This window comes from Anastrepha ludens, chromosome 4 (assembly GCF_028408465.1).
Source record: "Anastrepha ludens isolate Willacy chromosome 4, idAnaLude1.1, whole genome shotgun sequence".
In the NCBI taxonomy this organism is placed as follows: Eukaryota; Metazoa; Arthropoda; class Insecta; order Diptera; family Tephritidae; genus Anastrepha; species Anastrepha ludens.
Genome location: NC_071500.1, coordinates 102,248,662 through 102,265,846, shown reverse-complemented (window position 1 = coordinate 102,265,846; position 17,185 = coordinate 102,248,662). Strand labels below are relative to the sequence as shown.

The 17,185-nt window shown below is 33.9% G+C and overlaps 1 protein-coding gene across 3 annotated transcripts in view; it reads right to left on the bottom strand.

Annotated features, from left to right (window-relative positions):
- LOC128860399 (serine/threonine-protein kinase BRSK2) overlaps positions 1-17,185 on the bottom strand; it is a 138,037-nt gene that overhangs the window by 32,307 nt on the left and 88,545 nt on the right. For all 3 annotated transcript variants that reach the window (XM_054097913.1, XM_054097914.1, XM_054097912.1), the window contains 2 exons: positions 9,700-9,926; positions 7,052-7,202 (listed from right to left, as the gene is read on the bottom strand). In XM_054097913.1, the coding sequence (XP_053953888.1) occupies positions 7,052-7,202; positions 9,700-9,926 (378 nt within the window). The remainder of the gene's footprint in view (positions 1-7,051; positions 7,203-9,699; positions 9,927-17,185) is intronic.

Here is a 17,185-nt window from a genome sequence, read left to right as displayed (position 1 = left end):
CTAAAAATGTCGAAAAATTTAATACAAAACGTACTTCCCTAAATTTTTATAATCACTTTAATTATTTCCTTTTAATAGCTTTAACTTTTTTAATCAATACGTAAAAATAAATGTTATGCTAACTGAACAATCGTTTGCTGTATACTAACTTTTGTGACATAAATTTCGCTGGCATCAAAGATAAGGCAAAGCGTGGATAGCAGTACCTAAAATTTACAGCTAAATTAAGACGCATATGAAAGGTTATCCCAGTACCCAATTACCATGCGTAAAATATTTTGATTACATATTAAGGAAAGCGTTAGCGTCAAACAATTCCATAAATCAGGCTCCTGTATACTTATTTATGTTACTAACTGTAGATATGGGAAAAATGTAAGAATAAAATATGTGTTAACCTTCAGCCGGCTTGTGATACCCTTGAAAATTTGCAATCAAACAAAAAGCGTCAAATTTCATTCGCACTGCACCGGCAAGCTTCGACAGTAAAATGCTTAGAGCGAATTTAGTTTTAAAGTTTTATTGCATAAAGGAGCAAAAATAGAGAAAAATAAAAAGTTTCTACAATGTCTATTTCCCATGACTGTATTTCGAAATGATTGCAGTGTAGGCAACCTTTTTAATATACTTGTATGTATGGGTGTATGTGTGCATAAGCGGAGTGACAGGCGAATATTGCCTAGTCGATTTTTATAATCATTCTGTACAATTTAATATGCATGTAACTATGCACAAACTTCTCTCTTCATTCGATTAGGCTTTCAAAAGCAAAAAGCATTACTTATTTATATATGGCAGAGTTATATTACCCTCGTGCATTGGCAGTAAGCTGGGTGTGAAATTTTGTTTGCTGCTGGGGCTCCCAAAGCGCTACTCATAAATCTGTACATAACACACACAAATATGTATAAGTCTATATGTATATGTGTTTTTAAATATGAGTCTATGATATTCTTCTACAATTCCCCAACCGGCTACCATTTACTCTTACTTTGTAATTTGAGTTCCACATCACATCCCATTATTGACAAACAGAGTATTTAAGACAATTTTTAACATGCATAAGAGTGAGTGAGTGAGTGAGTGAGTGAGTGTGTGAGTCTGTGTGTGTTCCTCTGCATCTACGTATGCTTTTACGCATTTCTGTTACACATTCTGCTAATAGTAGTAGTATTTACTCTTTGCTTATAAGCCCAAAAATGCTTTTGATGTTCGCTGCTACACAGCCATTCACATTTGTACCAATACAAATCCTTTCCTCAACTCTCTCCACCACTGCCTTGTTTTTGTCCCAATGTTGTACTGGCCTAGAATGTCGCATGCTTGTTCTGTGCTGTCAATGCTATGCCAAACATATTACATATGCACATACAGATCTACACATGAATACTTATGGGGACATTTGCTTTTATAGTAACCCAGTAAACAAAATTGGAGAAGAAAACTAGTAAATGTGTCGAGTATACGGAGACTTTCTTCCTTAAGTTTGAAACAGAGATGACAATAAAACTAAATACAGTGGACGGTTTAGAACTGCCAACAGATGATAAAACTTATGCTACCAAATCAATTCCCATAGCAAGAACGTGGCACGGGAAAAAGTTGAAGGCACTTTTATACTTAAAGTCATGAATGTTTTAATATTTTTAGAGTTGCAAAAAAAAAAATCACTGATAAAACTAAAAGGAAGAAATAAATTCTATGCGTTTTAAAAGAAGTGGAATGTGATAGATAGAGCCTTTTCTACAAATATTGATGATGGTGCCAAACTGAGGCACAGAAAAAAAAGAACTACTAGCTGATCAAAATTTTTATTTACCGGTTTTTACAATTAGTACAATGATGTAGGTACATACAGGGTTTGATTGAAAAGTAATGATCCTTATTTTTTTAAAGCAGTTTTATTAAACCTTTTGGCTTATACAACTAATATTCTTCAAAATAGGACCCTTGAGCGTCAATACACCGCTGGTAGCGATCCTTCCACTGCAGGAAACATTTTTTAAACTCATCCGCCGGAATCGCGTTCAATTCGGCTGTCACAGTTTTTTGGATCGCCTCGCTCGATGGAGTCGAAACGCCTCCCCTTCGGCTTTCTTTCCAGGCGCAGGAACAAGAAAAAGTCCGGAGGGGACTAGTCTGGGCTGTAGTGAGGGTGGGGAAGCACCGGAACCCCCATCTTGGCCAATGCAGAGGTGCAGAGGAAGGCGGTATGCGCCGGCGCATTATCGTGATGAAGGGTCCAATTGTTGACGAGGTCGGGCCGAACCCGGGCGACGCGGTTTTTCAGCCGAAGGAGCACTTCTTTGTAAAATGCCGCGGTTACAGTGCTTCCTGGAGGTACAAACTACTTGTGGTCGATGCTTCAACGATCGCTGCATTTTCGCCACTGCAAAATCCTAACACACTTTTAAAATAGCTTTCACGCGCGGAGCGATGTTGACTGCACTGCAACTTTTGTTCACTGGTCACCTATGTCAGCAGCACACACGTACATCTTGACAACATCTGCTGCCAACAACTCAGCTATTGCTACACTTGTCAGATGCATGCCACCAATTTGGTACAGAAATTTGTTGCTGTTGCCGTTGCTCTTTGCCTATAGCCGTGTTGTCCTCCAGCTAAAATGACCTGCTTGCCTAGCCACTGTGAATTTGCTAGTGTGTGTGTGTGTGTGTGAGTGTGTGGATGTTTCTTCGGATCTGCATATGAAATATGCGCTTGTCGGATGCCACTTACTTTCTCTCTCCCCACTTACTTTCTCCTCTCTTACCATGCTTCACCGACCCTATTTGGCTTTTTGCCGTTACACGTCAATGTCAGCGATGTATGCCGTCGCATGTCCACACTTCCTGCCGCACTTCCTTCCTACATGACTTTGTAAATATTTGTGATTTTATAAATTTTTTACCCTCAACCGGAGAAGAACTTACGCTACAAAAATTCAGCAATTCATTTTCGTATGCGAATGCCACATCGTCGTACAGCCTGACCAAGCTTTATAGGCAGTCTTGCTTTTAAAGTTCCCCCATAGCTTGCTTTCCTTCGCGCACATCTGCTGGCGCAAGCAGTGTTGTTGTGACAGATGCTGGCTCGTTCGTTCTGCAATCAGTCGTTCGCATTTGTGTCGAATGTACTGTAATTTTTCTACCATCCAACTGTTTGTTCTTAAATGTCTTGTTTGTGTCACCTTTGGTGTTTTTTTGTTTGTTTTTATTTGCTTTTATAAAAAAATGTTATCTCCTTGTTTTTGGCATTTATGGAAGATTTATGCGTTCGTGTTATATCTAAATTATGCAAATCTGAAACACATTAGAGAGATACAGCATTGAAGTGGATTGACGCAAAGCGGGACAGAGGGGGCGGATGAGAAATTTGCATTGATGCTCTTTGAGCCGCAACATAAATCATTGGTTATGAAATGAACTGCAATGACTTTGCGTCATTAAATTAAATATCCTTTTGTATTTGAAATGAAATATTCATGAACTGCTAAGCGCAAGCTGGTTTGGGAAACAAATGAGGGATTTTGTGCAAATTTATTAATATATAATACAATATTAATCTTGACAAGACTTTCTAGTTCGGCTGTAGTTATAAAATTGTAATCAATACGAAGCGAATAAAAAATTGGATACAGTAGAGGACGCGGGACACTCGCATACGAGTGATTGTTTGCTGTAAGCGAATTTAACTTTTGCTGGAAAGGCACGAAATAATCTTTAAAACCAAATGAACTGAACGCTTTGTTTGCTGGCTTAAAAGGGCAACTTTAAGCTTCATTGCATGCCAAAAATATTCTTTGGGATTTCAAGCAGGGGAATTCCAGACTCATTTATGTAAGGAATACCACAGTGCGGGGGCGGATTTTCAAATTATAAAGGAAAATAAAAAATAAGGTATTTTAGTTGTACAGGGTAGTCTGTTTAATGGTTTATTTTCAAAAATTTTACAAAATGAACAACAATTTTTTATTTCGTATTCTTTGGGTTGGCAAATAAGTACCTAATTGCGGATTTCGCTCATAGATGGCATCAGTTGAATTTTTAGGGTTGAAGACGTAGTACAAATGTAAAACACATTTTGTTATGATAGTTGGCAATTCAGCTGTCAATCAGTAAAAAAAGTTGCGCAGTTTTCGTGTGGCGTTCGTTCAAAAATATAAAATCAAAAGGAACATTTTCATCATATTTTGCTTTTTTATTTCCGCAAAGGGAAAACCGCATCGCAAGCTCATAAAGAGTTATGTATTTGCTGTTTATGGTGACGAAACCATAAATGAACGGCAGTGCCAAATTTCGTTCTGGTAATTTTTCACTCAAAGATGAAAAACAGTCTGGTCGTCCACACGTGAGATTGCAGAGAAGCTTCATGTATCACACACAAGCATTGCCCAAAAACTCGATACATGGGTTTCTCACGAACTGAAAGAAACGCATTTAACGCAACGCATTAACAGCTGCGATTTGCTGAAGAAACGTAATGAAATGATCCATTTTTAGTTTTTGTTTCGATCTGTACAAAACTCCTTGAATGGTAAACATTTCAATAATGATGATGATGTCAAATAGTTTCTGATTCAGTTTTTTTGCTAATAGAAACCAAAAGATTTATGAACGTGCAAAGATGGCGAAAGGTCATTGATGAAAATGGGCAATACATAACAGAATAAAGTTATTTAGTTCCATAAAAAAATTTGCCTTTGATTTTCTAAAAAATTACTTAGTTGCCAACCCAATAGTATTACTGATTTATTTATAGCACAAGCTTCCCCATTACTTAAGGGGTCCCGGTGGTCTAGAATTAAAAAAAATCGATTTTTTTTAATTTCGAAAGTATAGGCTTTTAAGAATACACCGTCAAATGTTTGGAAGGATATTCCCAGTATATTCGGTTCTACAGTCTTTTTAGCAGATAGAGTCAAATTCGTCACGCGGTCACTCTCAAAACTTTAAACCGAATTATCTCAAAACTACTTTTTCGGCCTGAAGTTGACAAAACAAAAAAAAAAAAAAACTGTTCAACCGAATCGTCTGAAATTTTAAAATTTGTTATAATATGAATATCTACCTACTAGATATTATTTCAATTATTTCATAGTTTTTTGATTAAAAAAACTGGAAAAAACCGTGAATTTTTTTTTTATTATTCTAGCATATAGTAGCTAGAGTCATACTGATTAATAATTTTTTGGGTTTTGCGTTTCAGATAAAAAGAAGAGCCAAAATGGACAACACTGTCCGGGTTCAATTTTTCGGGAGGGCCAACTTCAGCGTCATTTTTGAAACTATTAAAATTAAAAAAAAAAATCGTTTTTTCAAATTTTTTACTGTAAAACAAATTCCTGAAAATACCCAAAATTTTCCATCTCTAGACCACAGGAACCTCTTAAGGGCGTATTCCCATGATTCGGGCTTAAAAAATTGATTTTTTTTAATTATTTAATTCTGTAATCCTTTCCGAATAATCTCCAACAGGAATTTTTGAGAAATCTTGAAATCTCCATGAGTTACGGAGAATTAAAGCCGAGCGCGCATAGGTCAGAGAATGATACTTTCAACTTTAAACGCGTTTTCCGAAAACTTACGTTTTTCAAAATCTCAGCCACGATAAATCAAAATTTAATTTACCAATTTGAACGTGTAAGGTCTCTTTTCGTAATTAATGACTCTATAATATGAACTAGAACTATTATAATCGAATAAAATTTTCAATTTTTTATAGTTGGTGGTGTTGTGATGTTCATGTTTAAGAGGCTGCCACTTCATTGCATGTAATTATTTTTCAAAGGTTCTAGTTCATATGATGACGAAAACCTTCCTGAGTAAAATGATTTTTTATTTATTTTTGTTTCAGATGAATAGAACGGCCGTTATCATGGCTGAGGTGCGGTGACAACCCTTTTTTTGTGGAGTCTTATCTCCGCCATTTTTAAATATTGTAATTTTATTTTTTATACAGTTATAAATTAAATATCAAACAATCTAATGTGAAAAGAAAAAAATAGTTGAAGTTTTTTTTCCAAAAAAAAAAAAATCCCAAACTTTTTCTTTTTTCGCACGCCGTTCATGGGAATACCCCCTTAAGTTAGGTTAGGTTTTTGTGGCCACTTCCTTAACAAATTTTAGTCGTTTGAGCTCCGAAGCAGGATAAATTTCACAAGAGATCGATATTTTCACTTTCATTTCGTGTATTATTTAAAATTTTTTCACCGCCTTGCAGTCTCATCTTTTAATTATATCCTTTACACTTTAATAACCTATCAGCGAGATAATTAACTAATTAACAGTCCAAATAGTAGCATAGCACTCAGGTTCACCGTCAGATAAGTAGGTAGTATCCGCTTTACACTGCTCGTGCAGTATTTGCTGTTAGCGGCGTTGGCAGAATCAGCAAAACGTGGCTTCGACCGCATCAACGGAATTAGTCAGTAAACGTTAACAATGGCGCCAGTATAAGCAAAGCACACATACAAACATACCCACAAGCAATTTATACACATTTCATATACAGCTACACATACATATGCACAATGCTTATTAGCACACCGAAGTACGCTACCACGGCCACTTTTGCTCTCATTTGGCATGCTGCAGTGGATCCTGCCACTTGTCCTTGCCCGCTCAACGCTATTGTTCAACGCTCAGTGCTCAACGTTGTTTCAACGCCCGTCTAAAATGCTTACAGACATACTCGCATAGATATTTGCACACTTTACATAGCTGCTTTGCCGGCCTGCAGCTGTTGCCAAAAGTGGTTTGCTTATGCGGGACAATATTTAACTTTAGGTAAAAACGGAAGCACCAAACTATACTCGCACGTAACTACATACAAACGAGTATGCACGTATTTGTGGCACTGCGCCAGTATAGGGGATGTGGAGCATCGGCAGGAAGCTGTTGCTAATCTGTATGCCTAAATCTCTGCAGCTAAATAATGCCAACACTCAACTTCGAGCACTAGGCGATGGACTGTGTCATCATCATCAACGCTGCACAGATTTTCTAACTGAATACACACACACGCACTCACATGCATATGATACACTTACCCTTATGACCTCGGGACATGCATAATGCGGCGATCCACATGAGGTTTCCAGCATTGAACCAGCCGGTTGCAGTGAAGCCATTCCGAAGTCGGCAATTTTGATGTTGTTCTTTTCGTCCAACAGCAAATTTTCGGGTTTCAAATCTCGATGACTGCAATGTATGAAGTAATAAAAGACGTGATGAAAAATGTACGTGTATTAGTAGGCAGGCAAGTGCATATGACATGTTCATTTATGTATATGTGTAGGTTAGATGGTTTATAGATGGTGGAAGAAGATTACACGGAAAAGTTATTTAATGCTTGACGACGTGCCAAATTTGCTGGTTAGAAGAGTTTAGTTGGCAGAGCCACTGGGTGACAAAGCCTTAATTGCTAGGGGATTTCTACAGCTAAATCGCATCTAAATTTAATAAAACAAATTAGAATTAAATCCCCTGAAATGACATTGAACGCAAGGCAATGAAGCATAAAAGCATAAATTGAGTTTTAGTTGGCGTGAGAAAGTGCGAAATTTTATTTTGTATAAAATAATAAAAATAATGACATAAAAATTGGAAAGAAGAGGAGAAAGAAAACAAAGCCTTTTAATAGATGCTACCAAGATTTTCCGAACCAGAATTGGTGGTATAGACCGAAAATTTGAATTAAGAGGCCAATGTTGAACAAAATCATATACTAGATGCTAAGGATTTCATATAGAAATATTTTATTTATTTTTTACTAATTATTTTTTATTATTTCTTCTTTAATCTGTGCTTTATTTGGCAATAAAATATCTTACTGATTTTATTTTATATTAATAGAATGAAACGGAAAACACCAATAAAAAAAAAAAAAAAAAAATAGAAAATTTTATATCAAAAATGTAGTCTTAAATATTTGTTTAAGCCTACATACCAAACATGCCTTGGTTAACATTTTGACTTCGAAATGTACGTTTGTAGGTACTAAAAATTTTCGTATAAAAATTTCGTACTGCAATAGCTAATTTGGGAGTGTTACAATTTTATTTATTTATCTATTTACATGAGTTATAATTATAAATATTGTAATTATTTCACTAAAAATTTTACTAGAGCACTAGCCTTGGATTGCTTGGATTATTTACTAGAAATTTAGTTCTATTTGTACTAAAGTTAACGTACCTATTTTTATGCAGTACTAAAGAATGCTCTACTGAAAATTTTGTTCTCAAATGATGGTCTAAATATTATTTTAAGCCCATGTACTAAATATTTCTTGTACTAAAAATTTTGTTCTAAAAATTAACGTCTAAGTATTAATTTTAGTCTGAATACTATGTTCGTGACGTGTTGTACTAAAAATTTTCTTATACGAAATTTTTACTGAAATGAAAATATTGAGAGCGTAAAAATGATTTCCTCGAAAGAGTGTACTAAGCTCCACATCGGGGCGTCCACAAAAAGTATACGAATGCTCCACTCAAAATTTTGTTCTAAAAATGATAGTCTAAATATTAGATTTAGCCTAAATACTACACATTTAGGCACGTAAAGTGTTGTACTAAAATTTTTTTTATAGAAATGTCTTACTGAAATGACAACATGGATAGTGTAAAAATTATTTCCTGGAAATTAAGTTCTAAAAATTGTACTAAACTCTAACTATTTTTTATATCCTATGCACTAAATATTTCTTGTACTAAAAATTTCGTTCTAAAAATAATGGTCCACATATTATTTTTAGGCCAAATACTAAACATTTAAGTTCCTGACGTATTGTAATATACTAAAATTTGTATCATTCTAAATTTTTACTGAAATGAAAAAATTGAAGCGTAAAACTGATTCACTCGCAATTTGGTTCTAAAAATTGTACTAAACTCGACACGGGGGCCAAAAAGGTTTTCTGTGAACTATATATATATATATAATGGACGAGTACACCCTTTTTGGGTGTTTGTCCGAACTCCTCCTCCTATTTGTGGTGTGCGTCTTGATGTTGTTCCACAAATGCAGGGACCTACAGTTTCAAGCTGACTCCGAACGGCAGATATTTTTTTTATGAGGAGCTTTTTCATGGCAGAAGTACACTCGGAGGTTTGCCATTGCCTGCCGAGAATGGTAGTCACGCACCAACCCATTCGGCTACGACGGCCGCTGTATATCACCCTTTACTATATCTAAAATTCTGTATTTGTATTAAAAAATCTATACAACGACATTTGGCCAAAATTGTTACACTGGACTCTCAAAAAAGCCATTGCATTTTGCAACATGTGATCGACGAAAATGCATTAAAATTAAAAAAAAAATTCTGCATCTCTTTTTCAAAACTTTTGCAAAATTTTTGAATTAAATATATCAAATATTTATAGCGCATTTCGTTGCAAGCAAAGTCGATATTTGGATATTATAATGCATATTATCTAAATACATAAGACCTACATCTAACACCCCTAAACATTTTTTTATTAAAGCCCAAGAATTATTTCTATGCCGCGGAAAGCTAAAGTAAAGTTTTTTGCGCTTAATTCTACTTTTAGAAAAGTGACGCCCGAGCGCATGCTGACATTACAAATTACAAAACAAAGAATTGCCACAAAAAGTTGATACATATTTTACTTACATATACACATACATATTTACATAAATCCGTTTCATATTTTCCCCCCTTTCCACTTACCATATTGAATGTGAGTGGCAAAAATCCAGCGCGGATATTATTTGACGGAAAAATTTACGTGCCTCCTTCGGCGTCAGTCGGCCTTTTTTCACCAAATAGTCGAATAATTCACCACCCGAAACGTGTTCTAGTATTAAGTATAAATATTTTTTATTCTCATAGACATCGCTTAAGCCCAAGACGTGTGGATGATCAATCAATTTCATAATCGCAATTTCACGTTCCACCTAAAGAGTGAGAATGGAAAAGTCAAAGAAAAGTGAAGTTGTTAAAAACACAAATCTACTATATATAATATATGTATATAATATTGTGTAAAGGCATAAGTGAGGCTGCATAGAAAAGCAAATAGTATGCGCAAATAAAATATTTAGCAATTGCGCGTGTGTTAGTTTGTATAAACAACCTAAGTCCCTACAAGACAGCTGACTATCATATAAGCACTCATATTATCATCACCACTATCCTCATCCAACTACAAATTTTTGTTCTAGCCATGGGAAAGTTCTGATAGTTTCCCCTTGTCGGTGGGATATTCTATCTCTCTTTTACCAATAGCAGTTTCTTATTACTTGAAAGTATATCTACAGGGTGGGCTATGTAAAATTTGCTGTTTGAATCGGCTATAAAAAAAACTAATCAATATTTTTTCAAACTTTTTTGACGTGATAACGTCTTATAATTCGATTTAGCCGGCTGCACGCACGAAAAAATGTGTCGTTACCTTGCTCATTAGGCGTTACCTTGCTCATTAGGCGTTACCTTGCTCATTTGTCATTACCTTGCTCATTTGTCGTTACCTTGCTCATCGCCGTTACCTTGAATGAACTGCAAGCGAAAGCGCGGAACGAACAAAGCAAACGAACGGCCACGTTCGACATCTTGCTCTCTCCTACTTAAGTGAGTGTATATATGTATGTATATGCGCATATGTACATATATAAATTCACGTATTTGTATTTGCATATGCCTTCTTATTGATTATTATTAATTTGATTTACTTGAAGAATTTAAAATAAAACCAAGTTTGTTAATAATAATTTCGCGCAATTTTCAAAAAGAACAAATCTATATGTAAAGATGCATACAAATCATATGGGCATATCAAATATACGAATCTATTCCGTACGCAAGCATATGTAAGCTAATGTGCTTGAACTGCAAGCGAGAGCGCGGAACGAACGACAAAGAGCACAATCGGCCCCCGCGTTCGGCAACGTTCGACATCTAGCTCTGTCCTACTTGAGTGAGCATATATATGTATGTAAATGTATGTATATGCGCATATGTAGGTATATAAATTCACATACTTGTATTTGCATATGCCTTCTTCCTGGGTGCATGGTAATGAACCATTTCTCTGTTGAGAATAGGACGATGATAGGAAAAGTAGGAAATGAAAGGGAGTGTTTCGAGTGTAATGTGTCTTGAAAAAGGCAAATCGATGATGGTGCCTCTTAGTGTTGTTGACTTATTAACCTCTGATGCACAATCGAAATTGAAGATATCTTTCATGAATTTGATAAATGTTTCGTCATTTTTCACGTTTGTGTAAATGTAATTTGACCTATTCCATTGCAATTCCATTTACCCCCTCCTCTATATCCATACAAAATATCTATCAAACAAATAAAATTAAAATTTTGTTTTGAAAATTGCAACCCTTACATCAGTATTTTCTTATGACGTTGTCACGTTAAACTATCGTCAGTAAACCGACTTTACAGACAACCTCTTTTTTTTCTATTTTGAAGATTGAACATTGTCATTTATGAAAAAAAAGTATATCGTTCAAATGACTGCCATGACTGGCTTTACAGTAGGCCATTCGATCAACCCAATTTTTAAGCACATTTTCGATTGTTTGGGCTCCAATTTCATGAATGGCAACTTCGATTTCGTGTTTTCAAGCATCAATCGTCTCTGGATGGTTCGCATCGCATTTGTCCTTAACGGCTCCCCTCAAAAAATAGTCCAAAGGGCTTAAATCACAGCTCCGAGACGGCCAATTGATATCGGAATTTCGGCTGATTATTCGGTTTTCAAAAACGGTAGCCGAAAGTTCGAGTGTAACTTTGGCAATGAGACAAGTTGCACCGTCTTGTTGAAACCAAATGTCGTCCATGTCTCCCTCTTCAATTTTTGGAAACAACTCGTAGAGCATGGCACGGTAACGCTCGCCTTTTACTGTAACCGCGGCTCCTCTCTCATTTTCGAAAAAAAATGGCCCGATGATGCCGCCAAACCAAAAACCGCACCAAACAGTGACTCATTGTGGATGCATTTGCTTCTCTACAGTAACGTGTGGATTTTCTGATCCCCAAATCCCACAATTTTGCTTATTGACGTAGCCACGGATGTGAAAATGAGAAAAGAAGAAGAAGACTCACCACTTCGGAAATAGGTTTTCAATATTTCCCAATTTTGTTCAAGCGTATAGCGTCCCATTTCGTAAATGTCAAACCTTTAAGTAAATTATGAACACATTTGACATGTCATTTGTGTTACCATTCTCAAAAAAATCGGGGGTTCAAAAAGCAAACGTTATATGGCCCACCTATACTATGCTCTTAACTACTCATTTTCGTCATCAAAAAGTAATTAGCACAAACTCCTCAATAGCTCCTCATTTTCGTTAAAAAGTAATCAGACTGAGGAGTTTCGTTAAATTGTTTTATTTAGAAATTATAAAATTTATATTTTTGTGTTTTCATTCAGATTCGAACACACGAAAATTGAAGTTTTAGGCAAGCATCTATTCGTTCGGCTGTAGCTACTATACAACAAAAACAGCTAAATTTCACCCTAATACTTTTTTCAAGCACCACATTATTTCGTTAAAATTAATCAACACAGATAACAAAAACTCCTCATTTTCGTTAAAAAGTAATCAGACTGAGGAGTTTCGTTAAAATGTTTTATTTAGAAATTATAAAATTTATATTTTACGGAGATCTGAAATAACGAACTCTCAACTTTTAGCTAAGCATCTACTCATTCGGCGATCTACTATGCCGACTTTACAACAACAACAGCTAAATTTCACACTAGAACTTTTTTCAGAGCAGCCACAAATGAGTTGCCTTGGCAAAAGTACAGTAGATATATTTTTCACTTATGTTGCTATTGGTAAAAGAGAGATATAATTCACAACGAACAGGGGAAAAGAATATCAAATGAAATATTTGATTTCCCCATTAAAAAATGTTGTAGGTATATGCTATTCTAATAATGCGCATGTGTTAGAGACTAATAAAATACTTGTAAATGTGTTGGAATTTTTGTCCAAAGTGCTCAGCTCTGTCTTGTAGGGGTCCAAGTCAAACCAACGACTTCTTTGCTTCACTGCCACATAACACGACAGTGTCACTTGTATTTACTGTTCCTCTTTTTCTTTTTATTTCAATGGTAAATAATTTGCGCGTATTTGCGAATATATTACATACAAATATATGTGTGCGTACAACAGCTCAGTGCTTTTTTGTTTACATATTCGTTGATTTTCGTTAATCAAAATCAAATTACTCTGATACTTTTTGTTTAATTTCATCCCATTTCGGTTGTTAAATATTTACTCGATGGTTAGTAGTTAAGCCATTGATTTTCATGGACACCAGCTTAGAGTTTCGCATTTTAATTAGCTTTCCATTTGTGCAGTGAACATATCCCTAATGGCCCCCAAATTGGCTTAATTACCTCGCAGTTCCCTATTGGATGGTAACCTATTTTCAGCCTCATTTACTTAATACAATTTATATTTGCTGAATTGAAATGGTCTTTCCATTGAAATTGAATTGTTACTGTATGAAATTGGCTACTCATTATAAATAAATATATTATTGTGCTAATATTTTAGCCACAGATGCATTTCCAAAATTACCACTTTACTGGTTTTATGTGGAGAAATTAATTTAAATTTAACACAAAGCTGTTTTACATTACAGCCAATTACAATTTAAAAATTATTGTAAATTGTTGTAAATATGTGTGCTCTTTTGGTGTAAGTAAAGGGTGGTTAAGTTTCAAGGTCCGGCATTGATTTTGAATAAAATATAAGTTTTTTAGGAAATTATTCTAATTTTTCTTTATTATGATAATATTGGTATGGCTCAATTACGTATGGAATAAAATATTGGCTAAATGGCCGCCACGGCTTCGGCGGCACACCTCCATCCGATGGTCCAAATTTTCGATGACGCTGAGGCATAATTGAGGTTCTATGTCATTAATGTGCTGAATTATCTCATCCTTTAGCTCTTGAATTGTTGCTGGCTTATCGACGTACACCTTTTCTTTCAAATACTCCCAAAGAAAGAAGTCCAACGGTGTCGTTGACGTTTAGGTGTGGTTCACATTCAACATCGGCCCTTGAAATTTAACCACCGTTTATATGATTTTTTTGTGATTGTGAACTATGTACAATAAAAATTTTGTCAAATAGTGTCAAAATATTGAAAAATTAGTTTACAGCAATTAAAAATAAGTACGTGAAAGATATTCGATTTAAAATATATAAAATATTTGTGCTAAATATTATGAGCTAGAGATTATGTACAAAAAAATGTTGTACTAAATTTGTACTAATAATTGTGTTATATATATGTTGTGCGCAAATAAATGTAATCTGAGATTTTGTAGCAAATTTTTATTTGTAAATGTGTGTACTAAAAATTTAGTGTAATAGATATCGTGCCTCCTATAAATTTTGTATTTTTTATTAAATATTATAACTGATAATAATTGTGTGCAAATAAATGAAACCAGAGATTTAGATGTAGCAAAATTTTATTTGTAAATATGTGTACTAAAAATTTAGAACTTCTTACTAAAAATTTAGTACGTCAGAGGTAGTCGATTTAAAATATGTAAAATATTTGTACTAAATATTATGTGTTAGAGATTATGTACCAAAAAGTTGTGTACTAAATTTGTACTAATAATTGTGTTATGATATGTTGTGCGCAAATAAATGTAATCTGAGATTTTGTAGCAAATTTTTATTTGTAAATGTGTGTACTAAAAATTTAGTGCTTTTTAGTACTAAACATTTTGTACTTTTTAGTACTAAAAATTTAGTACTTTTTAGTGCTAAAAATTTAGCACTTTTTAGTATATAGTACTTTTTACTAAATTTTGTAATTTTTTAATTTTTATTTCATAAATTATGTACTAAATGCTGAAAAATTAATTTCATTTCATAAAATTCGTTGAGTTGAGATATTAACATAAATTATTAGCCCAAAACATATGGTACAAAATCCTAATGCTAAATGTTGGAAACTACCAATTTCTTGCAAAGAAATATTAAAACTGCGTTGTTTTTGTTTTAAAAAAATTTACTAAAATAAGCACTCAGAATATCGTGGCACAAAAACTTTAAAATTCGTTGTTTTATTAAAGACCCTTTAATATGTAATTTGTCTTCTAAAGTTGTATCGCAAATTGTTTTCTTATTTTTAAAATTAAATATAAAATAAATCTGCGGCTTAAATTTTAAGCTAAAAATTTGTTATACGACTTAAGGTTATTTCAAATCTCTGGTGCAAATCGGGTATTACAGAAAAAGGAAAACAAAAAAGGGTTGATTTACTTGATTTTTGTTCATATTATTTAATTATGATAATATAAGATAAAGTAATTAAAATTTGAGGAAGAAATTCCTAATCAGAACTGATATTTAAGCAATCAGTGATCATTTTTATCTATAAATTTTCATTTGGTTGCGCAAAAAATAATTTACTTAAAGTCTGTGCTAGAAACCTTATGCAAGTAATAGTATTCGCAAAGACTCTAGCGAAAGTTTTAGTTCAAGAATTTTGTACTAAAAAAGAAACAAACAAATTTCTACCGAAGATAATTTAATTGAAGTCAAAGGTAAATAAAAAATGTGTACATACACAATAGTAGAAATGTTAAACTAAGAATTTTCTGTAATAAAGTCCTTTAATTCAAATCTGTGGTAAAAAATTTGCTGAAAACAAAGTCCAAAAAGTCTATGAAAAGAATTTTTTAACTTAAAACTTTGCATTAGAAATAAATAATAATTAAAAAAAATTATAATAATGAAATACATTTTTCAAATATCTCTTTACGTTTAAAAGAAACTTGTTCGAAAATTGTGTATTTAAATGTTGTACTAAAGTCTAAATGTCGGAGAGTTTGACTTCAATGATGTTTCATTACATAATGAGTTGTTTTATTAGGAATAACAAGAAAAATAAAATAAAATTTATGATACCAATTTGTACTAAAAATTACGTGCTAAAAATTTTCAACAAATATGCTGAAATAATATGTGATAAAAGGAATAAAAAATAATAAACATATTAGGAACTCGCCGCCTGTTATTGATAAATACTCATATTTCTTTGTCAGCTTCCGCTTAAGTATCAAAAATCTATTAATGTGGAATATTACTGCAGTAGTGTTCTAAAAGTAGTCTTTTGAAAATTTTGAATTATAAATGTAACTAATATATTACTGAATCGAAGCAACTTTTTAGCAGCAAACGCTAATCGGCCTAACGAAATTTCAACAACAATCGATATTCCCAAGCGGTCTCCCATCTAAGTACTAACCGCGCCCGATGCTGCTTAATTTCTTTGATCGGATGATAACCGATGTGCTGAGCGCGGTATAGTCATTGTTATTGTTTTGCTCGTCTTACTACATACATACAAGTTATTTGTAATTAACGAAGACAGGCCGATATTCGTATGAGATAGCTTCTAATGCTTTTCGTAATGGAATCTAATTATTAATAACGAATAATTTTATTTCTAATAAATAATAATTTTAATCTAATAATAACTAAATAACGAAGCGGTCCCCCATCTAAGTATTAACCGCACCCGATGCTGCTTAATTTCTTTGGACGGCCTAGAACCGATGTGTTTATCGTGGTATACTTCTTCTTCTTAGCTTCACAATTCGTGGTGGACCATAGCTTCATCAACAATTTTTCTCCACTTTATTCTATCCATGGTTACATCTCTCCAATTGTGTACGTTCATTTGCTTAAGGTCTGATTCGACGTCATCTAACCATCGCTTTCGTGGGCGTCCTCTTTTTCTTCCTCCAATGGGTGTTAAAATAAAAGCTTTCCTAGCATTTCGTTCTTTCGGCATGCGCAGTACGTGCCCAATCCATCTAATTTGTTGGGCTTTGATAAAACGTATTACATTTTGTATTTTCCTTATGATACGTCTTTCGAAGCACATCAGCTGATGAATATCATTTGCTTTCAGCGTCCATATTTCTGCGCCATATGTAAGGACGGGTCGTATCAGTGCTTTGTACATTCTTATTTTCTGTGCTCCGGACAAATCTTTTGATTTAAATAGTTTTAAGTTAACATAATAGGCGTTATTTGCAGCTTGGATTCTGTCGTTAATAGCTACCGCCGAATCTTTATCTGCTGATAGTTTAAAACCCAAGTATTTAAATTCAGTGATATTTTCGAAAACAAAGTTGTTTATTCTTAGGT